The 26,246-nt window shown below is 39.7% G+C and overlaps 1 protein-coding gene across 4 annotated transcripts in view; it reads right to left on the minus strand.

Annotated features, from left to right (window-relative positions):
* Positions 1–26,246, minus strand: part of ANO6 (anoctamin 6) — a 198,189-nt gene that overhangs the window by 82,360 nt on the left and 89,583 nt on the right. For all 4 annotated transcript variants that reach the window (XR_008552214.1, XM_037514106.2, XM_037514107.2 and 1 more), the window contains one exon: positions 4,462–4,590. Coding sequence is in view for 3 of the 4 variants with exons in the window: in XM_037514106.2 (XP_037370003.1) it covers positions 4,462–4,590 (129 nt within the window). In the remaining variant the exon portion in view is untranslated. The remainder of the gene's footprint in view (positions 1–4,461; positions 4,591–26,246) is intronic.

Raw genomic sequence — 26,246 nt, forward strand, 5'->3', positions numbered from 1 at the left:
GTATCAGCACTGTCACCCCTATGGCCTGAGTTGGATCCCCAGCCAGGGAGCTGACCCACATAGGGCGCAGCAGACCTCTCCTGTCTTGCTTGCTCCTCCCCTCAGCAGTGGATTTCAGTCAATTCGCCTGGTCTGCATCCCATTCTGTTTCTGGGGAATCCTTTCACCCCCCGCCCCCCACTTCTGGCCTATATCCTAGTTCTTCAATGCAAACAAAACAAAACAAAACAAAAAGCAACAGCCAACCTTCTGAGGCTGGCAGGGCAGGATGGGAGAAACTTCCACTTCCAATGACCCCATTAAGCCAATAAATTATCTAGCCCAGAAATGGTCTTATCTCCAGGCTACCTCTTAAATGAGAAAACTGTTATTTCCTTTGACAGCATTTAAGTCATTTTGAGTTTGGGTTTCCTGCTGTTTGCAGTAAAAAACCAAACTGATTCTGTAACAAGGACAATTTGGACTAAATGAGCACATATTATTGAAACAACTTATCACCCTGATGCGGTATCTAGATGTAAATCAATTCTGTTTTTCAACGCAAGGTGTTAAGTCTCTAAGTATTTTCACTAATAAAATGGACAGAGTTATATGCTATTTGGAGGTTGGTTTAGAAACAAATTTTCTCTTTTGCTGATGGGAAGACATGGCCATTGATTCCTCTATGTTTTTTGATGTCCACGCTCCTATCCCTTCTCTCTTTCTTCATTGCCCATCTCCCCTTAACAACACTCTTCAGATCAGACCCTTGCACAGACAACTGGGTTGTTTCTGTAGGAAATCAGTACAATTTAGAAATCATTTTTTTGCTCTCAAAGGAAACATAATTTTGAAATTGCCTTTCCATTGTGTTATCCTCCATCCTGAATAAGGTCTGATGGGGAGTAGATGGAACTTGCCCATGTTTGCCCATTAATTAAAATGTAATACCAAAGTTGAACTTTGAATTCTGGTGGAGTCTTTAAATTAATATGAACAAATAGAGAATCGAGATCCCTCAAAAGCATGGCTTATAACAACCAACATAACAGGGCCTCCCTGGTGGCCTAGGGGTTGAGTCTCAGCACTATCACTGCTGTGGCCTGAGTTTGATCCCCAGGCAGGGAGCTGACCCACATAAACATCAGCAGACCTCTCTTGTCTTGCAGTGGATTTCAGTCGATCTGCCTGTTCTGCTCCCCACTCTGTCTCTGGTGAACCCTCTCACCTCCCACACCTCTGGCCTGCACCCCTGTTCTTCTATGTGAAAAAACAACAACTAAACAAACAAAACAACATAACAGCACTTCAATTCCTGAGTCTGGGATTGTGAAAATGAATGATCACTTGTTTCCTGATTTATGAGAATTACCCTGGGACCTATGTTTCTGTGAAAAGAAAATGCAAAACTTACTAATGATGTAAGCGGCTCCAGGGCCCCTTCACCATGACAGTAAGCTCTTGTCAAAATCCAGAACTGTTTCCTTTTTACTTCAATGGAGTAGATTTGCTGAACTTACTTTACGTAGAGCTGAGCTCTACTGACATATGGACGCTTAATGAATATTTGATGGTAGAGACTATGCTGGCACAGAATATATGTGGTGGCCACAGGAGAATGGTAAAATATTCTAAGCTATTTAATTTAGACATAAATTTATGTAATAAAAGACAGAGATTCACGCCTTTTCACCCCAGTGTGTTGCATTAGGAAAAACTCCAACTAAAAGGGAGGTAACAGGAATGAACATCTATTAGCTAATATGTACTGCAAATTTATGTATCTATATAGACTATTTTATTTCATCTTAGCCATAATCATTGGGAGTCTCATTTTTCTGAATTTAAGATGCCAGTGATTACATGGTGAGCCAGTATTTGATGTACCAGTAAGAAAAAATTCAGCTGATGAAATTGTGATATACCATTGGTAGACTGTACCCTGATTTCAGAGATGTCAAAATGTGAAAATAACATGCATCTTACAGATAATAAAATTCAATATTGATAAGGAAGTAAACACAAGCCACATGATCAGTTAGTAATTGTGACAAAGACAAACTATAAGTGCACCAATGAATTGTGTTCCTTTCCACAGGGCAGAGTTATTACTGAGAAAAAGCTGGACAACCAAAAAGTCCCATTCTCCACATTCCCAGGATTTGGCCAGTAGAATACGGAAACAATCACTGTTGTTACTTCCAAGTCTGAGAGGTAAAGAATAGTAGTACTTCCCCATCCTCTCTCTTGTCCTGCCTACCATTAAGGCTGATATCCAGGACAGCCTTACAAGTATCTGTGAATATAGCAGAGCCTCTGTCAGCCTGGGCGAATGACCACAGTGAACAAAAACCCTTGTCATACCTTCAAATCACTGTCCCACACAGGGATGCCACACTTGGCTTGTGAGGGCCATCACAACTCAGGACTAGCTTGTTACTGGGCTAGAATTACTCCAAATAATACAGTGGCAGGATTAGAAGTTGAATATGAGATTCTAAAGTTTGGACTCAGTCTATGAACCAGGAAAATATAAACTTCTAAGGCCTGGACTCAGTCTATGAACCAGGAAATTATTATCCCTCACTAAAGAGACCAAAACATACATCCATACATAAGTGGATGAATAAATCAATGAATAAATGTAAATAAAATAGGACTGATTGCTTCATTTTAAATGTTCACCATCCAGTTTGAAAAAATGAACAGAAATCAATAGATTTAAGACTGATATATTTCAGAGAGAAAGCCCAGAGTGGGACAGATGTGAACAAAGAAATGAAAATAAATACAGCAAGTCCTTGAAGAAGATTGCTTTGTTCAACTTTGTTTTGGTGTTGATGGGGAAAAAAATTGATTCCCGCCTGGAACATCCAATGTCTGTATGGAGTTGGCTGCTTACCCCATGTCTAGGTGGGGTTTCTGCAGGTTCAAGAGTTTTTCCCACACCCCAAAGATTTTCATGTTGAGTTGATTATAGCATGTCTGACTGTTCTACTCTGAGTGTGGGTCTGTGTGAGAAGGTTCCCTGTCATGGAACCGGCTCCTGTCCAGGGTTGACTCCCAGGAGCCTTGTACCCAGAGGTGCCGGGACAGACTTGAGGGCCCCTGAGCTAGAGTAAATGGAGTGGACGGTGAATGAATACAAATGACTGTTGAGTACAAGAAGTGTTCTGGGTCTTTATTTATAAGTGTGGTGGTGTTTTTGTGGTCAGAAATATGTCAGGGGACTTCATTCTTGTTTACGTCAATTAGCCTTGGGTAAATTGTTTTCATCAGATAGTGTTTTGCTGAAAGTCACCATTTTATAGAGCCGATCCATGACATTAAGTGAAGACTTACTATAATGAATGAGGGAATGATTTTAAAATAGGTAAAAGTCACCTATGTTGGGCCTCCCTGTTGGCGCAAGGGGTTAAGATGCAACCTATGAAGCTATCCGCAGCCACTGCAGCACAAGTTTGATCCCCAGCCAGGGAGCTACCCACATGGCGCAGCAGACCTCTCCTGACTCACCCACTGCTCCCCTCAGCAGTGTATTTCAGTAGATCTGCCTGTTCTGTTCCCCACTCTGTCTCTGGTGAATCCTCTCACTCCCCACACCTCTTGGCCTGCACTCCAGTTATTGTGTGCATAAATAAATAAATCTTTTTTTAAAAAGTGACCTATGTCTATGTTCTATCTCTTTCTCTCTTGCTTTCTCTCCTTTTTCTATTGCAGTTTGGGTTCTAGAGAGTTGTTATAATCCTAGCCTATTAAATATTTTAATACCTCCAAATCCAAAAAAGATAGCCCTCTAACCTGAAAGAGTTTGAAGCAAAGGAAAGGGAGGGAGCAGCAGCCTGATTGGAACTGGATAAAAGGGAAAGAAGGGAGGTGAAGGAATGGGAGAGGTCAAGAACACAGGTCTACATTCAAGACAAGAGTCTGACCCATGGACCCACCACTTTTTACACCAGAGCCTGTCATCCCGAGTAATCATTTCACCTCTCAGGGTTGAGTCAACTATGTCATCCATGATGGTATGGAAATAAAGCACACCTCCCAGATTAAGAGAATTAATGACAAAAAATGCACATAAACCAGGCACAAAGTGAGGACACACTGATACTTGTGATTACACCTGCTGTCATTATTAATCATCTCACCTACTTGTAAATAGCCAAGTGTGCTGTTAACATACATCTTCTCTACAAGATACAAGGTGTAATTCCAACTTTGTACAGAAGAAAAAAGCAAGTCTGCCTTCAGCTGTGAAACCAACTGAGGTTCTGAGCCTGAGGAACTTTCTATTTCAAATTTAAAAAAGATTTTTTGGGGACTGCTGTTAACATGCCTTGAGGGAATGATGAGCTGAAAAACAGGAAGGTCTGTTTGGCATGTGATGTTTCAAACACTTTATTGCTAATATTAAAATAGGACTTGCTTTACAATTTGCAATATTATAAGAAATAGGAAAGGCAAAAAACATTAAAAACTTACCTGTTGTTTTTCATTTGAACCCTTCTTATTGGTTTCTTTTTTATTTTCATCTTCATACACTAGAACAAAGTCGATCCTTCGCTGCCCATCATTGAAAAAGAGGGAGTCAGATTTTCCGTTAAACTCTTCCTGCGTGCAAGAGAAAGACACATTTTGATGTCAGTTTTTCAAAGGGCCAGTTTATAAATGTTGATTTTCTACTTTTAATAGAAGACATTTTATAGAGAATAAATACATCCACTCCTGGGTCCTTGACCAAGATCGTGATCACTGTGGATGTCATGACGGCAGTCTGTTCTTGGTTGCAAGAAGTTCTTGAACTGAACAGTTTGATAACGATTCTACAAATGTTCTAGAAATGCAAAATCAGTACTATCTATATTGCACAACCATCCCACCTCAAGCAGCATAAGGAATACCAAATCTGGAGGTGATCACAGTAACTAGAGAAGTCTACTGAAGTTCATCAAACATTAGAAAACCTAAGGCAAAGCACTCTTCAAAATCTCATCCTTTTAATGTTTATTTTCTAACCTTTTCATCATTTTACATGACTTTTCTTTGGACCTTTCTACTTTAAATGAGACATCATTTTATAACATTAAGCATCAGAAGATACTCAATACACAGAACGCTGTAACAGTCACTGATATTTGTCCCCAAATCCACAAAAGATACCTCTGGCTAGTAGCAAACTATTTTAAAAACCACCAACGATGGCAAAATAAATGAGTCTTTAATTTATAATTTAAAAAGCCTTTTGGACTAAACATAAAGAAAAAATGATAGAACACAGAACCAATACAATTTAAAACAATCTCTGTTTCCAAAGGATTTGCATAGAAATACTCTCATTTAGTCTAAGGAAAAACGCTTTGTGTTCCTAGGAGTTGTCCTCCGGATGCTTATGCTAATTTTGCTGTTGTTTAAGAACCAATCTGCTTTTTAATTATTCAACATATTTAAATTTTATTTTTTTAACACTTATAGAGGTATCACATTTTGCAATCATTTGGTGGAATGACTCAATCATTCGATGTGATTAATTCTCCTTAGCATTCAGGGTCAATACAAAAAGACCTAATTTTGCTACCACTGCCTCATTGCCTGGACATGTTTGAGAAGATGTATTCTTTTGCTGAGATATAAAACCTGACACCTGTCATTCATTTCCTCTTTCCCACCATAGAGTATGTACAGGCTTATGAATAGTATTCAAAGACCCTTCATCTGGCAGGTTATTTATTGCTCCTGCAAAAATGCACATGGCTGATAAAACCTGACTCAGCACATTTTTCATCACAGTCACATTTAACTAGGGATTCCAAGCACAATGTGGCACAGCCTTAGGCCCCTCCTCTCCACGAAAGGGGCCAGGAAACCAGACACACCCAGGACTTAGGCAGATGCCACTATGCAAGGCTTTCATTTTCAATTTCAGCTCTTTAAAACCCATACACTTTCCTGAAGAATATTTGAAGCTATACAATATTGTTAAGCCCTGTCACTTCCATTTCAGGCACAGAGTCCTTTACGCTCCTTCAATTTCTCTTGCTTTCAATGAAGATGTTCCTATTGGTGACAAACAGGACAGTTGCTTGGGGCAAATTTTGCATGGAAATTTTTTTTCTCAGAATCAAAAAAAAAAAACTTTTTTTTCTCAGAAAGGGGAGGTAGGACAGAGCAGTGTCAACCACAGAAACTTGGTTGCCTTTAAGACGTCGAACAAGTATACAAAATGCAACTTGTCTGCCTCCCTGGCGGCCTAGAGGTTCAGTCTCAGTGCTATCACCATTACAGCTTGAGTTCGATCCCCGGCCAGGGAGCTGACCCACACATAGCATAGCAGACCTCGCCTGTTTCGCCTGCTGCTCCCCTCAGCAGTGGATTTCAGTATATCCACCTCTTCTGCTCTCCACTCTATCTCTGGTGAATCCTCTTACCCCCCACACCTGTAGCCTGTACCACAGTTATTCTACACAAAAATAAATAAATGAAATGATAAAAAACAAAACAAAACAAAATGCAGCTTGTTCTCAGAAAGCCTTTGGCATCAGTAAGGAGCTCATTGAAGATAAGTCCTGAAAAACAGGGCCGAGAAGAGCAGCCACATCCACACAGGCTCTGGGTGCATCTTCCTCCATGGTCAGTGTTAGTCACACATCTGCACACTCAACTCCCAGACAATCCAGCTGCACACTCAGCTCTCGTGGACAGAAGAACATGACCTGGCAGAAGGAAGCCCCACTGACTTGACAGCAATTATTTGTGCCAAAAAACTAGGTCAACTCTGGTATTACTAGAAGGCAAAGCCGGGGAAAGGAGCCCTAGGGTTCTGCTGCTGTGAAGGCAGGCCCTACTTTCTCAGAAGACATTTCTTAGGCCACTAGAAAGAGGGAAAAGTGAAACATCAAGATGGAAAAAGTTGGCAACACAGATGAGAACTGGTCTAAATTTAAAGACTTATTTATGAATAAAACTGCTGGGTTTTTTTTTAATAAAGCAAGATATCTCAGTAATAATTTCTACAACAGGCCTAACTCACCCAACAAGACCTTGAAATGACAGGAAACTGAAAAACAATTCGTTTTGTGAAGTTCTATTGATGCAAAGTTGAATTAGTAGTCATTTCTCAGGATAAATACAGGTAAAGTCTTCTTGAAATGGTTGATTGTTCAGAGAAGGATTCTTCAGTTTTGAACTCTGTGGCTTCTCTGAGCAACTCAAAATGGGATGGGATCGTTAGTCTTTCTACTGAGTCAAAAGACACCAAGATAAAGCATAAAAAAAAAAAAAAAAAAAACCAAAAAAAAAAAACACCCAAGTGTCTCTGCTTGGGCAGCTTAAATTTAAAAACAGTCGAAGAGAAAGCTTAAAATGTATCAGGCCCGATCCTTTTAGAGAGTAGCACTCATACATGGTTACCAATATTCCCACTAGGAAATTTAATTAATTAAACCAATTTTTTACATTCATCGGAGTAACTAATGGTTACCCTGAGGGACTTCGGAAAATGTTAATACCAAGAAAGTAAGCAGAGTCTCCAGTTATTCATACTTCTTTCTCTCTGGAGAAAATATCAGCGCATTTCTAATTGGAGGTCAGAGTCTATAGCATGCTCTATCTGTGCAAAGCTGTGCCCTCTGCGGCCCAAGGACACCAGGTTCCCCTAATCGAGCATTTACGCTCACTTGTAGCAATCTGACCGAAAGCTGTATGAAAAGTTAAAGGCTGCAGTAATTAAAAAATTATGTATAGTCATTCCATATTATTATATCAAAATAAAACAATACTGCCAATGACCACAGGTTGAATGAACTGACTGCCTTGTCTTTGGTTCCTGCTTTGTTAGGTGTGTGTGTGTGTGTGTGTGTGTGTGTGTGTGTGTGTGTGTGTGTGTGTGTGTAGAAGAACTGGGGTGCAGGCCAGAGGTGCGGGGGTGAGAGGATTCATCAGAGATGGAGTGGGGAGCAGAAGAGGTGGATCTACTTAATTAAATCCACTGCTGAAGGGAGCAACGGGCGAGACAGGAGAGGTCTGCTGTGTCCTATGTGGGTCAGCTCCCTTGGCGGGGGATTGAACTTAGGCTGCAGTGGTGACAGCACTGAGACTCAATCCCTAGGCCACCAGGGAGGCCCTGGTTCTTGCTTTGTCATTTCATACTTGGGGTGAAAAGGAGATAGGTGTGGTCTGAGCAGGAAAGAGTTGAGAGGTAAAGGCTATTGCACAGAGGGATATATTTGAGAATGAGAAGGGAGGTCAGGTTCCATGGACACAAAGTTTCCAGACTCCCTTCTCTCAACTGGCTTCTCTTGTTTTTTGTGTGAGGTAATTACTTCAACACAAGAGCCCAACAGGTTTCATTTGCAAATCAGGACAAAAATGCAAGCAGCAAAATCACTCTGCCTGGTGCTTTCATGCTAGAGTTGTGAGTTCGAGAACATGGTTTGTGCATTGACTAGGAATACACATGGCAACCAATATTGTCCTTGGGGCCAGCGGACACTGTATTGTAGAACAAAAGGTTGGGGAAAATGTCCTAGTGGGCAGAATGACCAGTCCAAACACAAGAGTCTTCTGATAGTCACTGGTTGGACATGTTCTTACAGACAGGCAATCTCTGTATTAAGTAAGGAAGTGGCTTCTCTTGGAATATGATACTTCAAGGTCACATGAGGATCTGGGATGGGGAGGTCTGTGTTCTGGGCAGCGGATGAAATATTGGATAAGAGAGAACCTGGGGAAATGTCCATCTGAGTATAACTTCTCTATGGCATCTACAATGGTTACAGTTCAGTAGCCTGTCTACATATGCAGCCTCCTAGAATTCCTGGTGCCAGCCTTTTGGTGAGTGAGTCTATGAACTACTGGATTGTCAAAAAAATCATGATGCATTTTTTTCAAAGATATGCCATGACTTTTCTGACAATCCAATAGTTTGCTGTTAATATGTATCCAATTTACATTTATTTCCCAAGTATTTACAAAATGAGGTCTCAACTGACCCTGCAAAACCAATATTGCAATTCCTATCTCACAACAGATACATCTGTTGAATCTAAAATGCTGAATTTAAAGGATTTGTCCGAGAGTTGGTTAAAAAGTAGACTAGGTTCTGCTCTAACTTTAAGGGTATAAGAGAGTACGAAACTTGTCTTGGTCAGCAAGGGATTTTATTTGACAGCGTGTCCATAACTTTCAAATATTCTGTTCTTGTCCTATACGGTTGTCATTTACTATGGAATGGAGAGCAGTCCAGGTTTACTTGGGTTAATAATCTTTACCTTTATACAAAGCAGGATACAAGAAAAGCTTATAATCTAACAATAATAGTTAAGGAATTACATGATTGGAAGCAATATCATAAAACGCTCATAAATAATTTAGAGTAGTACTGATATCTGAAGGTGGAAAAATCATGTAACTCTGTAGTCTTCAAGTCTAGTAAACCAGACTCCCAATAATGAGTGCTAGAGAGGATGCAGAGAAAGAGGACCCTGTTAGACTGTTGATAGGAATGTAAACGGTGCAGTCATTCTGGAAAATGATCTGGACTTACCATAAAAAAACTAAAAAAGGAAATACAATATGACCCAGATGCCCACTACCCTTGGGCATCTATCCAAAGAACCTGAAATCATCAATCCTCAAAATGCTCTACAATGTTCACTGCATTATTTAAAATGGCCAGGACATGGAAACCTCGTAAGTGTCCATGACAGAAATACAGAAATTGGAGCAAGAAGTTGTGGTCTACCATGTTATGGAATATTATGCAGTCATAAAGAAAGACGAAATGTTGCCATTTACAGCAAAGTGTAAAAAGTTGGAGTAAATATGTTTAGTAAAGCAAGTCAGAATGACAAAGACCAATGTCAGACATATATATATAGCAGATGATTCGACAAAGCAAAATATCTATATAAATCAGAGGATACTAGGGCCTCCCTGGTGGCGTAGAGGTGAAGTTTCAGCACTATCATTACTGCTGCCTGATTTCCATCCCTGGCCAGGGAGCTCCCACATAGGGCACAGCAGACCTCTCCTGTCTTACCCGCTGCTCCCCTTAGCCATATATTTCAGTGAACCTGACTGTTCTGTACTCCACTCTTTCTCTGGGGAATCCTCTCATCCCCTGCACCTCTGGCCTACACCCCAGTTCTTCTATTCAACAAAACAAACAATAAACCCAATGGACATTAGTAAATGAAGGAAGGTTTCTGAAGTTAAAAGGGAGGGGGAAGGAAGGGTTGAAGGGGTATAATGGATGGTGGTGAGGAAAACTTTTGAAAAACTAGCAAAAAAATAGTGATTCCAAGAACAAAACAAAAAAACAAACTTCAATGCCTGCAGAGAACTAAAATGAAAACCTGTTATACTGTTTTACTCAGTAAACCCTGAATCCACACACAATAGTGAGTTCAACGGAAACAAGCATTTAAAAGCAAAAGCCTTTAGATATCACAGAATACGGAACATGACAATATTTTATTTACATGCCATGCAATTATGAATAAGCTGAATCCTAAAGGCGTTTCCCTAGCTGTGGCAGAGTTCAGGCAAAGCAGAGGCTTAATTATTCTTGGGACTTTTTTTTCCCTTACAGAATTGTGCAAAATTACTATAGAGATAGAAGAAACCAGGTCAAATTTTGTTCCTTTTATTTAAATCCTCTCCCCCTCCCAGCTTCTAAGAAAACATGTAAGTAAGAGAAAGCAAAATATAAAGGAAAATGCCAAGAATTCCAGGTGCAGAATGCCAAAGATGGGAAATAGAGTGGGAGAAAAGAACACGTTAGCAACAGGCATCACAAGCGGGACATGGGCACTCAGGGGACCACCCAGGAAGTGGCTCAGTGATGATGTGCTGGGAGGAATGAGTGAGCATGTTTTCTACCGGATCCCAGTATCCAAGAGCATGGTGACAGAAAAGGAGCTATCCAAGGTGGCATATGTACCCCAGTCCAAGAGTCAGGATGCTCCAAGAACATCCTAGTGGTGAAGCTCTGAGGACCAAGGTGCACTCAGGAGTGACCCAGTGCAATTTTTATACAAATCACAAGCTTTGTCCTCACTCTGTCAACCACACACTAACTTTCAGAGGCCAGAGGCCAGGTCTTCTCACACTGAGTACTCTCTGTTGAGCTTTTGACTTGGTTTCATTTTTCTAGAATAAAATGAGCTCTTCCTCCCACCCTCCCCTCATGATGATAAAAGTAATATATACTCAATACAAAAAAAAAATTCTTAAGATAAGGAGATGTATAAATAAAGAAGTCATGCGTAGTTTCATCTCCCAGAGCCGAGCTTAGCTTAATATTCTGGAGTACATCTCTTCAGGGTTACACACACACAGGCATGCACACACACACACGTACACACACGCACTAACCAACTGGCACTGTGCTATCCATGCTGGTTTATAAACATTCATCACAGACATTTTTCTAGCTTGATGGAAAGCCCTGCTTCATCATGTTTAATAGCTGCAATATAATTTAGTTAAACAGTTCCTCCACTGATGAACACATAAGTTGTTTCCAATTTGTCGCTGTTATAAACAGTGCGTCAACGGCAGCCTCTCGCATATGGATCTGGGTATGTGCTCAATGACTTATTTCCTTAGGCTAAATTCTAGAAGCAGATTTTAACTCCTTCCTTTAAGAAGTGCCCTTTTAAGAAGCTTTGGATATATAGACCGCCAAAATGTCATCCAAAATATTGATGAAAATGAACACTTTCGCTGCAGAGTATAAAAAGTGCCTTTTTCCCACCCTCATTAGATTTCAATCTTTTCCTTTTTACGGAAAGTCAAATCATTTTTTTGGGCACTTTTTAACCAGAGAGTGCTAGCAATTTTGTGGGTGTTGGCTGACTGAATTACTGCTTTGTGAAGTGTCCATTACTATTACTGCCCTAACTGAACTATCTTATTATTTCCAGTAGGTTCTCTTGGGTTTTCCTGATGTAATCCTGCAGACTACACTGGCACATGGGGCAATGTGGAAAAGTCCCCTATGATTACCAAGTGAGATCCAGAAGAAAAAGGGAGAAATGGCTGCAGGCACTGTCAGTAAGCCTTGGCTTCAACAATGTTGACACATTTTCTGAAACATTTAACATGACTGTGTCCAGCTAGTTTCTGAAGACATTCCTTCCCCTTACTCCTGGATTTTCATTAGAATGTCCCAGCCACCTGTGTTGCTACCAAATAATAGTGACATGTTTTGAAACTTCTACTTCTTCAGGTTTAGGAATACTTACTTAGTTTATAAGTGATTTTTGTTGCAAGTCAAAAATGTAAACGCAAATTCTTTTTTTATTAATATTTTTTTATTTTATATATTTTTACATCATTTTTCATTTTTGCACAATGTATGCATTTTCATATTGGCTTTAGTCCCCATACAATTACCACCACCTTTATTTTGATCTTACTCCCTTCTCTTTGCCACCCCCCACCCCCGTAGTGTGTCTCTGGTTTATAGTTGCTTGTTGATTTTGATTTTTACTTTTTTATAATTAGTCTTTTTGCTGGTCCCTTATTTAGGTTTTCTAAATTTATGCTATGAGTGAGACCATCCAGTATTTTTCTTTTTCTTTCTGGCTTATTTCACTGAGCATGCTCCCTTCCAGCTCCATCCACATTGCTGCAAATTGCATGAGTTTATCCTTTTTGATTGCTGAGCAATATTCCATTGTGTATATGTACCACATCTTCTTGATCCAGTCATCTATTTTTGGGCATTTGGTTTTTTCCATAGCTTAGCTATTGTAAATAGTGCTGTTATAAACATAAGAGGTGGAGGTGCCCTTTTGAATTAATGTTTCTGTGTCCTTTGGGTAAATACCTAGGAGTGGAATTGCTGGATCATATGGAAGCTCCATCTTTAGGAGGTTGAGGAATCGCCACACAGCTCTCCATGGCGGTTGGACAAGTTTGTAGTCCCACCAGCAGTGCAGGAGAGTTCCTTTTTCTCCACATCCTCACCAACATTTGTTGTTGCTATTTTTTTTTTTTTTAATTTTCCATTCTCACTGGTGTAAGAGGGTATCTCATTGTAGTTTTGATTTCCATTTCCCTGATTACAAGTGGATGTTGAATATTTATACATATGCCTGTTGGCCATTTGCATTTCCTCTTTGGAGAAGTCTCTTTTTTGCTCTTCTACCCATTTTTTGACTGGGTTGTTTACTTTGTTTTTGTTGAGTTCTGTCACCTCTTCGAAGATTTTTGTGATCAGTCCTTTATAATTAGTGTTGTGTGCAAAAATTTTCTCCCAATCCATGGGGTGTCTCTCTATTTTGGTTACTGTCTCTTCTGCTGTACAGAAGCTCTTTAATTTGATGCAGTCCCAGCTGTTTACCTTTGCCTTCACTATCACTGCTTTGGGTGATGTGTCTTTAAAGATGTTACCCAGGTGTATGTCATGTAGTGTTTCGCCTTCTATATATTTTATGGTTTCAGGTCTTATGTCTAGCTCTTTAATCCATTTTGAGTTAGTTTTTGTGCATGGTGTGAGGCAGTAGTCAAGCCTCATTCTTTTGCACGTAGTGACCCAGTTTTCCCAGCACCATTTATTGAACAAACTTTCTTTGTTCCATTGCATATTCTTTGCTCCTTTGTCAAAGATTAGTTGACCGAAAATCTGTGGGTTTATTTCTGGATTTTCTATTCGGTTTCATTGGTCGGTGTGTATGTTTTTTCCAATACCATGAAGTTTTGATTATTACAGCTTTGTAGTATAGTTTGAAGTCCGGGAGTGTGATACTTCCATTCCCTTCTTTTTTTTTTTTCAGAAGGGCTTTGGCTATACGGGGTTTTTGGTGGCTCCATATGAATTTCATCAATATTTGTTCTATTTCATTGAAGGATGTCATTGAAATATTTATTGGAATAGCAATGAATCTGTAAATTGATTTTGGTAGGATGGCCATCTTGATAATGTTAATTCTTCCAATCCATGAGCAGGGGATGTCTTTCCATTTCTTTGTGTCTTCTTCTATTTCTTTTAACAGTGTTTTATAGTTTTCCTTCTATAGGTCCTTACCTCTTTTGTTAGGTTTATTCCCAAGTATTTGATTTTTTTTTGTTTCAATAATAAAAGGGATGGTTTTCTTGATTTCTTCTTCAGATTTATTGTTTATTTATAGGAAGGCTACTGATTTTTGTGTGATGATTTTGTATCCTGCTACTTTACTAAACTGATTGATTAGTTTGATTAGTTTTTCTGTGGAGTTTTTGGGGTTCTCTCTGTATATTATCATATCATCTGCAAATAGTGATAGTTTTACTTCTTCCTTCCCCATTTGAGATCCTTGTATGTCTTTCACTTGTCTTATCACTCTGGCTAGGACTTCCAGTAGTATATAGAAAAGCAGTGGTGTGGCATCCTTTTCTTGTTCCAGATCTTAATGGAAATGCTTTCAGCTTTTCACCATTGAGAATGATACTGGCTATGGGCTTGTCATATATATCCTTTATGATGTTGAGTTATGTTCCTTGTATCCCGAGAATTTCAAGGGCCTTTATCATAAATGGCTGTTGTATTTTATCAAAAGCTTTCTCAGCATCTATTGATATTATCATATAGTTTTTATATTTCTTTTTGTTTATGTGTTGGATTACATTGATTGATTTTCAGATGCTGAACCATCCTTGTGTCCCAGGAATAAATCCTACTTGGTTGTGGTGAATTATCTTATGGATACATTGTTGGCTTCTGTTAGCTAAAATTTTATTGAGGAATTTTGCATCTGTGTTCATTAGAAAGATTGGCCTGTAGTCTTCTTTTTGTGTGTTGTCCTTGTTCGGTTTTGGTATTAGAGTAATGTTGGCTTCATAGAATGTGTTTGGTATTATCCCTTCCTTCTCAATTTTTTGAAAGAGTTTATGAAGGATAGACACTAGTTCGTTTCTGAATGTTTGGTAGAATTCATTTGTAAATCCATCTGGTCCTGGGCTTTTGTTTTTGGTGAGGGTTTTGATTACCATTTCAATTTAACTGCTTGTAATTGGGCTGTTGAGGTGTTCTTTATCTAGCTTTCTTTATCTAGCTTCTTTATCTAGCTTTGGGTGATTGTAAAGTTATAGGAATTTGTCCATCTCTTCTAGATTGTTGAACTTGTTTGCATATAACTATTCATAATATTTTGATTATTCTTTTGATTTCTTCTGTGTCTGTTGTGATTTCTCCTTTCATTTGTAACTCTATTTATTTGTGCTTTCTCATGTTTTTCCTTTGTGAGCCTGGCTAGGGGTTTGTCTATTTTATTTATTTTTTTGCAGAACCAACTTTTGGTTTCATTGATCTTTTGGGGAGTTTTCTAGTTTCGACTTCATTTATTTGTGCTTTGATTTTTATTATTTCCTTTCTTTTACTGGTTTTAGGTTTTTTTGCTTGTTCTTTTACTAGTTCTTTGAGATGTGAGATTAGGTTGCTTCTTTGAGTTCTTTCTTGTTTCTTGATATGAGCCTGTATGGCTATATATTTTCCTCTTATTACTGCTTTTGCTGCATCCCATACATTTAGGAAATTGGTGTCCTCCTTGTTGTTCAACTCGCAGTACTTTTTCATTTCTTCTTTGATCTCCTCAGTGGTCTTCCAGTAGTGTGGGTTTCAATCTCCATGAGGTGGGAGGGTTCCTTGCCTTCTTTTTATGGTTTATTTCTAGTTTGATGCCTTCATGGTCAGAGAAGATGGTTGGTATGATTTCAATCTTAGTGTATCTGTTGATGCTTATCTTGTATCCCAGTATGTGATCAATCCTGGAGAATGATCCGTGTGCACTTGAGAGAAATGTGTACTCAGATTTTTTGGGTGTAGTGTTCTATAGATGTCTGTTAAACCCATGAGCTCTAGATCCTTAGAGCTTTAGTGTCCTTACTTATTTTTTGTCTCATTTATCTATCCATTGTTGATAGTGTCTTTTTGAGTTTGGAATCTGTTTTATCTGATATAAATAAAGCTGTTCCTGCCTTCTTTTTTGATCCATTTGCTTGTAGGATTGTTTCCCATCCTTTTACTTTCAGTCTATTTTTATCTTTTGTAGTTAAATGTCTTTCCTGGAGGAAGCAAAAGTTTGTGTTTTGTTTCTTAATCCAGCCTGCAACTCTGTCTTTTTATTGAAGAGTTTAGTCCGGTTACATTTAGAGTTAATATTGATAAGTTAGCATCTGTATTTGCCATTTTATTTGTCTTTCTGTGGTTTTATTTTTTGTCTTGTTTCATTCTTATTCATCCCTCATTGGTTCCAGCTTTAGGATTCCTTGTAGCATTTTTTAGAGTGGGGGTTTAGTCGTAATGAAATTCTGGAGTTTCTGTTTGTCTGGGAAGGTCCTTATTCTTTCTTCATAGAGGAAGGAAAGCTCTGCGGGATAAAGTATTCTTGGTTGGTATTTGTTGTCTTGGAGTTTGTTGACTATGTCCCTCCACTCTCTCCTTGCCGTGTGTTTCTTCGGAGAAGTCTGATGTCAGCCTGATTGGCTTTCCTTTGTATGTTACCTGTTTCTTCCCTCTTGTCAGCTTCATTATTTTTTCCTTGTCTTGATTCTTGGGAGCTTTACTATTATGTGTCTTGCTGTATTTTTCCTTTCATCATGGAAGTTTGGTGTTCTTCTTGCTTCTTGTATATCTATTTTCAGCTCCTTCTTCATGCTTGGGAAGTTCTCTTCAATTATCTCCTTGAATATTTTCTCTGTTCCTATGTCTCTCTCCTCTCCTTCTGGGATTCTTATAACTCTTATATTTCCTTTCCTCATGGAGTCCGATAGTTTCTGAAGTCTTTCTTTATTCTTTTTCCTTCGTATTTCTCTTTCCTTTTCTGTTTTGGTTCTTTTTTTTTCTGTGTCTTTGAGAGTACTTACTCGTTCTTCCATTTCATCTATTCTGCTTTCACTGCTTTTCCCAGAGTTGTTTAGCTCCTCCATTAATCCTCCGATCTCCTGCATTTCTTTCCCTTCCCTCTTTAGGGACTCAAATTCATTCTTCTGATCGTTGATTATTTTTCCCTTATCATTGTTTTTCTTTATGACTTCTTACAGTTTTTTAATCATGGCAATTTTAAATTCTCTATCTGGAAGGCTCAGAAGTTCTTCCAAGTGACTGTTGTTGCATTCTGGTGGGTGATTTTCTTTTTGTGGTATGTCTTTTCCTTGAGGATTTGCTTGACTGCTTGTAGTTTTTCTTCCTGCTGCTTGTTTTTTAATTTATCCTATGTGTTGGGACACTGTGTCGGCGGTACTGGGTGGCATCTCTTTGGTGTGCTCCTTCTGGGATGTTGGAAACTGGTAGTCCAATCAAGTCCAGTACTGTTATGTCAGAATTCCAGTAGGGCAGTGGTACTAAGGATATGTTGATGGGTGCTGTTCCTGGAAATCCACTCCCTCTGTATTTATTTAATACCAGAGGTGGGTCTTGAGGTCCCTCTGACTGCCCTGGCAGTGGCTGGATCACCCCTAGGCACCTAATCGCTGGATCCCCTTCTGGGTTCTGACTCAAGACCAGATGTTGGGCCTGGCTTGTGCATGCTTTTCAGCTCACCTCTGACTGTCCTTTCTCAGTTCCACACAGTTTTGGTGATGTCTGGACTCAAAGCTCCCAGTCTAAAGGATGGCTCATCTGGGAGGCACTTCCCTGCTCCCTCAGACTGCCTTGGTGCTGACTGGATCCCCCTCTGGGCTCCAACTGGCAGCCAGTTGTGGGACCTTGCTTGTGTGGTCTTTCAGCTCACCTCTGACTGTGGTGACAGTCCTTTCTCAGTTCCACACAGTTTTGGTGAGGTCCTGATGCAAAGCTCCCTGTCTTAGATACAGTGCCACTGGGAGGCACTTCCCTGTGCCCTTGGCCTGCCACGGTGGTGGCTGGATTGCCTTCTGGGTTCCCAATGGCTGGATTCCCCCTCTGGGTTCCAACTGGCAGCCAATAGCGGGACCTGGTTTGTGCGGGATTTCAGCTCATCTCTGATTGTGGGGTTGGCCCTTTCTCAGTTCCACACAACTTTGGTGAGGTCCAGAGGCAGAGCTCCCTGTCTTAAATATGGCGCATCTGAAGGCACTTCCCTGCACTCTCAGTATTATATATACACAAATTCTTACAAAAACCAATCTTACTGTTTTAAATTGGTAAATGAATATAACTAGTTCCTCAAATAGCTGAACTTGTATTTTTAGTTATTTCTCCTCAGGTAGTTCACTTTTAAGTATCATTATACTGGGCCATGAAAATGTTCCCCCACTCCTTTTTTTTTTGCTATCCACACAAGGGAATGTTCACTGGCTGGCAGCCTCCTAATTTGGCATATGCATTTGCCTTTGTTTCCCTTTGTCTGTGTTAAAATAAACTCTAGAGTTCTATTATTAGAATATCACATTTCAGATGCCGGGTGAGGGTGAATGCATACGCCTCAAACATAATTATTTTTAAATATTTCTCCCAACCCATGCCAAGGAAGGAATAGTTTTATCAAATAGAGTTCTCATATGATTTAAATTTTATATTCTTTAAATTTCTAAACTGGGCTGGAGGAAATATGAAAATAGAACTTTGAAATGACCTTTAAAATAAAAACTGCCTTAAAAGGAGTTGAGTCACTCCTGTGGCTGGAAGATGCTTAGTGGGGAGGGACTCTGAAGCTTTTCCTTAAACCCACAGTTAGAGTTGGGGTGAGGAATTTCATTAGCCTGACTTTAAAGAACCTTTTTTTTTTTTTTGCTGTCTTATTTTCTCCAAACTTTTCACCACTCTAAAAGTGCAGGTTAGCTCCTTAAAGGAAGGTGCTCTGCATAAAAGAGAGAATAAGTCAAGTCAAAAAATGAAAAGAAGAAAAATATAAAAATACCAGTGGTAGTCATTGTCATATTTCTTCTCCAGGAGAAGTCAAGCTCATGTGTTTGCACTGTTCTCATCTGGGGGTGGTGGCAGTAGAAGTAGAAGTATGGGTGAGATTACACTGTAAAATACTCCCAACAAAGTCTTTTTTGGAAAGATACAGTGGTAGATGTGACAACACAAGACAGGTGGTAAAGAGGATATTTGTGAGAATGACTGTCCTTCCAGAGGCCACCTTTTAAGGGCTTCAACATCCCAAGATGTTACTTTACTATGCTTTAATATCCCATCATCCATCCATTTATCCGTCTATTTAATATCCCAGCATCCGTCTATTTACCCAAAACATTTCTGAACTGCTTAGAATTTAGTCCATACCACCTCCCGAGGAAGAATGTTCTATAGGTTTGCACCTAGCAAGACAGTTGTCCTAAATTACATTTCTGGACCTTTAAGAAATAGCTCCCATCTTACATTCCAGAATCAGATAAACCCAAAATAACATTGCTACAATAATATCTTCTTAACTGGCATTCTTAATAGTCCATCTACTCTTGCAAGATCATGGGCTTAAGAAACAATCATTTTACTTGACTTCATAACCACAGGCTCCCCTCCTCCTACCCTTTTGTTCCTCTTAGTTAACCACATGTCTAATGTCTTTAGCATATCTATTTTTAGCTCTTAGAAAATAACTGGTTTCGAGACAGAAATATTTACTAGTGATTCCCATTCACCAAACGCTTTGCTGTGAACTGCCCTCACCCTTTGCTCAGTCACCTGCTACCCAGTTACTAGTCCCTGCAACTTTATGCTTTGAGTGAGAAACAATCTCGTAAATGATTATCATCTGAACAGAAAGGGGAGTTTGAAGCTGAAGATAAATAAGGCACAGCAGAGGGAGTAACTAAGGTGACAAATCTTAAGCTCTTAACTAGGTTCCCTTGTCATTCTTCTGCAGGGCCCCTTGGTGTTATAATCCATCACTCCCAGAGAACTCTCCATCCTTTACCGGACGTTTCCACTTTCCGTCTAAGAACTGCCTTGAGTTATTTTTAGCTCTCCAGTTACACCAAAGTCCAATCATCCACTGTAACTCCCTCGTCAGACTGTGATTCCCCCACGTTCCCTGTGGCCATAATCTTCTCACACTACTTCTCTAGGAATTGATGTTTGCAACCCCATTTACAGCTGGAGGAAGAAAAACAAACCTACCAGCCAGAATGCAAAGGATTCTGACAATCCCTACCAGCTGGTTAATGCCTTATAGAGATAATACTTTCTCTCCTTTAACTCAAGAAGCAGTTTCCAAGAATGGCTATTATTTATGGAGTGAAAACAAGGGTGGAGAGACGTTTCTAAAACAAAATAAGAAACTACACGAGTCATTTTAAAACAATGGTACAAAAATGTCTTTGACTACAGATAATAAAGAACACCTCACAAAACCCTCCTTCCATCAATTAGTAGGAATTTCCAGGAGGAAAGTGCTCTGAGGAAATGAGTTTTCCAATAAACTTTATGCCAGTTTTTAAAAGGCCACTTTTACTTTTTGGTACTCAAAATTTTCTCAAATATAGTCCTTTTTGATATATTAAAGAAAGGATATTGAATATAATTTAGCTGCAATGATGACGGTGGTAAAAATGAAGAGAGTCCAGGCTAAGAATAAAGGCAATGGTCTCTGATCACTGGCAGAGCTGGATTCAAATCACACCTCTGCCAAATGCTACTAGTCATATGCCTTTGTGTATATTTAACGCCTTCAAACTAAACTCATTCTTCTGTAAAAGGGGGGAAATCCCAGAAAGTAATGCAGGACTATCATGAAGATTAAGTGATTTGATGGATGGAAAGCTACATCAGAGAGTCTGGAACATTCTAGTAGATCAACTAGAGCTGCTGATGGTCTCCACTGTAACATGGACAGTTCTTGCTTATGACTAGCTTATTAAGTGCATTGACATACTTTATTTATTTATTTATTTATTTATTTATTTATTTATTTATTTATTTATATTTATGTAGAAGAATAGGGCTGTAGGCAAGAGATGCGGGGGATGAGAGGACTCACCAGAGACAGAGTGGGGGGCAAAAGAGGAGGATTGACTGAAATGCACTGCTGAGGGGAGCAGCGGACGAGACAGGAGAGGTCTGCTGTGCCCTATGTGGGTCAGCTCCCTGGCCGGGGATGGAACTCAGACCATAGTCACGACAGCGCTGAGACAACTTCTAGGCCACCAAGGAGGACTGCACTGACTTTATACTCATTAGGAACTTTTACTTGCACCTTGCTTTTTCTCTCTGCCATTGCTCAGACACCCAGGGATGTCACCTGTTTTAATAGGTATTCCACTACCCTTTGCTGCTTCTCACTGCTTGGAGGTGGGCAACAAGATTAACAGAATTTGTTCGAATCTTTGAAAGTTAGCTTTGATTTTGAACACCAGAGTGCTGTTTCCTTTAGGGAATGAATAAAATGTGCTTGAAAAGAGGGCCTCATCCAACAAATGAATAAAATAAGTTCTGGTTAAATATATTATCAGTAAGTTGTATTCTCCCTTTTCCCTGAAGAGTCTGATGACATCTAACACAGAACAGAATGAAAATAATACAATTAATGAATTATAAACATAGGTAGAGACTCAGGCCAGATAAAGTAGAAGATAATGTACCAGCCAATGGGACCACTGCAATTATTGACACTTGGCACCAAACCTTGAAGCAGCATGGGGTAAAAGGAAAATGTGTTCAATGAGTTCCTGCTATCAGATAAATGGAGGCCTTCTGATTTCCATGGGAGGAAAAAGTCTCTTGTGAGAGTTTATACAGAAACACTCAGTATCTGTTCATTTCCCTAACAAAGTCCTTGGCAAGGAACCGAGGTGGTAAAGCAGAATCCATTGTTAATCTTTGACATTCACATTTCACTTTGTTTCGATTACTGTTGTCACACTAGTCTGTACACTTAAGCTGAGATTGCAGCTAATAGCCCAGTCGGTCTCCTTGGATGCAGCTGTTCTGTTTGCCAGTTCACCTAATAGACTGCCCCCATCTAGGTGTTCTTAACCAACATGTTTGTCATAGAGGGATTCAAACACGTTTCACTACTCCCAGTAACCCCAGCGCAAGTGCACAGTTCTCAGGTGGGTATTCAAGAACCTTATAATCTGATTATATCCTACAGTTTGTCAACTACCATGCTCCGTTTCTAACTCCAGTTCAACCATCCACAACGGGGTCACGCTGTCTCACATTCCTCTGCTCATGTGACTTCCCTCCAGAGCTCTCTTCTTTCTCCTTCCCCCCTCACCAAATCTAATTCTCCTTCAAGTTCCAGCTTAGTTCTTCTCTCATGAAGTCTTCCCAACAACTGGGGTTCATGTTCCTTTCTCCCTCACTATATATACTATGCTGGTGCCAATGATGTGTCCATTACTGAGACCCTGTCTTGCAAGGGGCTTGTAAGGGCTTATAAGGTCACAACCATTTTTATAATACTAAGAGGTCATTTACATTCCTCATTGTGTTAACATCTTCCAAGACAGTGCAAAATCAATGGTCAGGGGCCTCCCTGGTGGCCTAGGGGTTAAGGCTCAACGTTGTCACTGCTACAAGCTGAGTTTGATTCCCAACCAGGTTGCTGACCCACATAGGGCACAGCAGACCTTTCCTATCTCGACTGCTGCTCCCCTTAGCAGTGGATTTCAGTTGATCTGCCTGTTCTGCTCCCTACTCTGTCTCTGGTGAATCCTCTCACACCTCTCCCCAACCCCCTCCACCTCTGGTCTATACCCCAGTTCCTCCACACAAAAATAAAAAAAAAAATCAATGGCTGGTAAAACTGACAAAGTCTTGGCAAAGCTTGGCAGTGGCTCCAGCCTACAGCAGTGATCGTGGTTTCTTCACCACCACATATGACAGTAAAAAAAAGTCACTTCACTGGAGAATGTTCCTGTTGAAGCTGTAACAATCACTGACTTTGATTAAATCTTGACTGCTGAGTACATGGCTTTTTTCTTTCTTTTTTTTGCACGGAAGAACTGAAATATAGGCCAGAGATGCAGGAGGGTGAGAGGACTCATTAGAGACAGAGTGAGGAGCAGAACAGGCGGATTGACTGAAATCCAGTGCTGAGGGGAGCAGAAGGGGAGACAGGAGAGGTCTGCTGTGCCCTATGTGAGTCAGCAACCTGGGCAGGGATTGAACTTAGTGGTGATAGCACTGAGACTCAACCCCTAGGCCACCAGGGAGGCCCTTTTTAATATTCTATGTAAAGAAACAGCAGTACCCATCAGGCATTTCTGCTAACACACTGAAGTCTGACAGTTGTTTTGAGGAAAAGAGCAATTTTTGATGGTGCACTGAAATAAGCATTTTTTCTCAAATCCACCACTTTTACTTGACACATGACTGACACAACATTCAGTTACCCAGATTTAAGTATTATGCCAATATTTTCCCCAAAATGAACAAAGTGAAACTGTCATTTCAAGGAGAGCAACTGACAATGTTTATTGCTAAAGATAAAATATAAGCTTCAAGCAAGTACACAAGTTTAGGAAAACTTGGATGTATACTGTGAACTTGACAGCTGCCCAATATTCAATGGCTTTTCTGATAAGATTGGAAATATGTTAACAGATGCAGTTTTGCTCATATAATGAAATGGGCCAACATTCCCTTAATTCAGTGAACCTGTATTTTCTCACTGCTCTTTGCATGGTGACAAAAATCAAGCATAGGTAATGATCTATTCCAAAGCACAAGATAGGTTTTTAATATAAATATATAAAAAGTTCATTGATGTGGTTTCATATTCCACATTGCAGCCAACGTTTAAGAAATTACTATTTGCTAAGTTTTAATGGGTTATTAAAGAAGAATAGCCACAATTATTTAAAAGACTTTGAAACACCTTTCTTTTTGGAATATGAAAGGCTGTATCTACTTGACATACCTCAACCAACAAAATATATTGTGATTTTTAATTAGAGTCAAATTTAAGAATCTAGCTGCCTTATCTCAGAACAGTAAAACACAGGAAATATCACCATCATTCTTACTATTTTTGTTTTATAGTTATTTGTCATAAAATGTTTATGTTAATGTGTATTGCATTTATTATTGGTTAAGTTTAAATGAATACATATCTTTTTTTCAGTTTTAAGTTCTAATACAGTAAATATTGATAGCTATACCTCAAAAAAAGCTACATGGGTTGATACTCAAATATAAGAATATAAAAAGATTATAACTGGCCTCCCCAGTGGCGCAGCGGTTGAGCGCTGGGTTGTGAAGCTGCCCGCAGCCTCTGCAGCGCCGGTTCAATCCCCAGCTGCTCCCCCGGCCACTGGAGGAGGGTCCCACATGGCGCGCAGACCTCTCCTGCCGCCCGCTGCTCCCCTCAGCAGTGTACTTGGGTCCTTCTGCCTGCTCTGCTCCCCGCTCTGGCTCTGGTGAATTCTCTCACCCTCCCGCGCTTCTGACTGTACCCAGTGCTTGTATAAATAAAAAAATAAATCTTAAAAAAAAAAGAATAAATTTAAAAAAAGATTATAACTGCTGTTCTACAATACTCACTTTGGCTATCATTTTTGATTATATAAATTATAATAGTAATACAATAATATGGTATAATGTTATTTATTAAATGTTCACATATTATCATTTTAATTGAATTATAGCAATGCCGGGGAAATTGTTTTTGTTTTTTTTTTTTTTTTTTTATAAACTCTAACAGCCAGGAAACCAAGCCCAAAGATAACTTACCGGATTTATCTGAGCTAGTACACGCAAGTCAAAGTGTTTAACAAGACCACAAGTTTTAGAAAGGTTCTAGCATGTTGATTTCTGTTCCTCCTTCTAATCCACCCTGTATATCCTTACAAATTGTTCTCTCTCTATAGCCATGTTGTCTAATTCATCAGCTCCTGGCCCTGTGTGGCTATTTAATGAACATGAATTAAAATTAAACTAAAAGTTCAGTTTCTCAGTTCCAATAGCCACATTCTATAGTTCCTGCAGTCACATGGGGTGAGTGGCTGTGATATTGTACAGCTGAGGAGAGCAAGCACTTCCACCACTGGAGAACTGTTGGACAGAGCTGTGACAACACTGCTGTTTTTTTCCATTCAAATATCCAAATTCCTTGGTCTAACACGTCTACATTGCACCTGAAACTAGTTTCCTAGCTTCACCTCCCACTCCTCTAGGTCAACTCTATGTCCAATGCAATCTGAATACTCCTCATTCATTTATCCTCATGGGTTTGTTCATGTGAGGCCATCAGGATACTCTCCTGTAATTAATCCACTGACATCATTAGATTTAGGGGTCCGCTTGACAAGCCTATAGGACCTGTTATTTAATCAAACACTAATCAAAGTGTTGCTATGAAGGTATTCTGTCAACTTGGTAACATCTGCAAACAGTTGACTTTAAGTGAGATTTAAGAAGATTCTTCTCAAAGATCTGAGTAGAATTCATTGAATCAGTGGAATGGCCTGAAGAGCATCTCTGGAACAAGAAGTTCTATCCATGGACCCGATAGACTGAAGCATCAGCCCCCGCTTAGGAGTTTCCAGCCTCCTCTCCTTGGAGATGCCCCTACAGATGAGATCCCACAGCTGCAGAAGCCAATTCCTGGAGGTAAATCTCTCTAAACTTTCTCTCCATATGCATGTGGACATAAGACTCATTTATATACATATGAGCACGTGTGTGTGTGAGTGTGTGTGTATGTACCTTACTGGTCCTGTGTCTCTGATCAAACTGTGATTGGTATCAATTTTGGTACAGATTTTAGTACTATGGAAATGTACCCTTCAAGGCTAAATTATATCTATACCACCTCCTTCAAAAATACCAACCTGATCTTTTGAAGACCAGGATCCTTAAACTCAACTGCATACTAGTGGAATATGGGTGAGTGGGTGGTGGGTCCACTTGGGTGGTAATGCTGGATGGGGGTATCCCATTTACTTCAATTAAAAATAAATTATACAAAATAAAGTATATATAGGAAAAATAAAGAAATCCAGAGATTAAAAAAAAAACCTAGCTGAACATTAGAGTCACCCCAACTTTATATAAGCTCATTCAGGTTCTAACCAGGAGCAAGAGTAGTGCGTGAAGGTGGAGCTGGACCTTCGTGGACTTGGGGAGCACTCTGATTCTGGTGCTTAGCTGGAACTGAGACCTGCAGTCCTCCCTGAACTCTAAAAGCACTTTTATTAAGTGGTTTTGGGACTTGTTGAACACTGGTCCCTGCTTACAGGCTCCCATTCCCCGACCAGCAGTGGCTGCATGAGGAACACCCCTCAGACACTAAGCCCAGTGGAACAGAGGCAACGATATACCTACTCATGGTCATTTACATAGACCCTGAGATACACCACTTGGCAATCCTCAAAGCACACTGATCAATAACTACTAAATGAGCAAATAAATGAAA

Source organism: Talpa occidentalis, unplaced genomic scaffold (assembly GCF_014898055.3).
Source record: "Talpa occidentalis isolate TD23 unplaced genomic scaffold, MPIMG_talOcc4v2.1 talOcc4.16, whole genome shotgun sequence".
NCBI classification, from domain to species: Eukaryota; Metazoa; Chordata; class Mammalia; order Eulipotyphla; family Talpidae; genus Talpa; species Talpa occidentalis.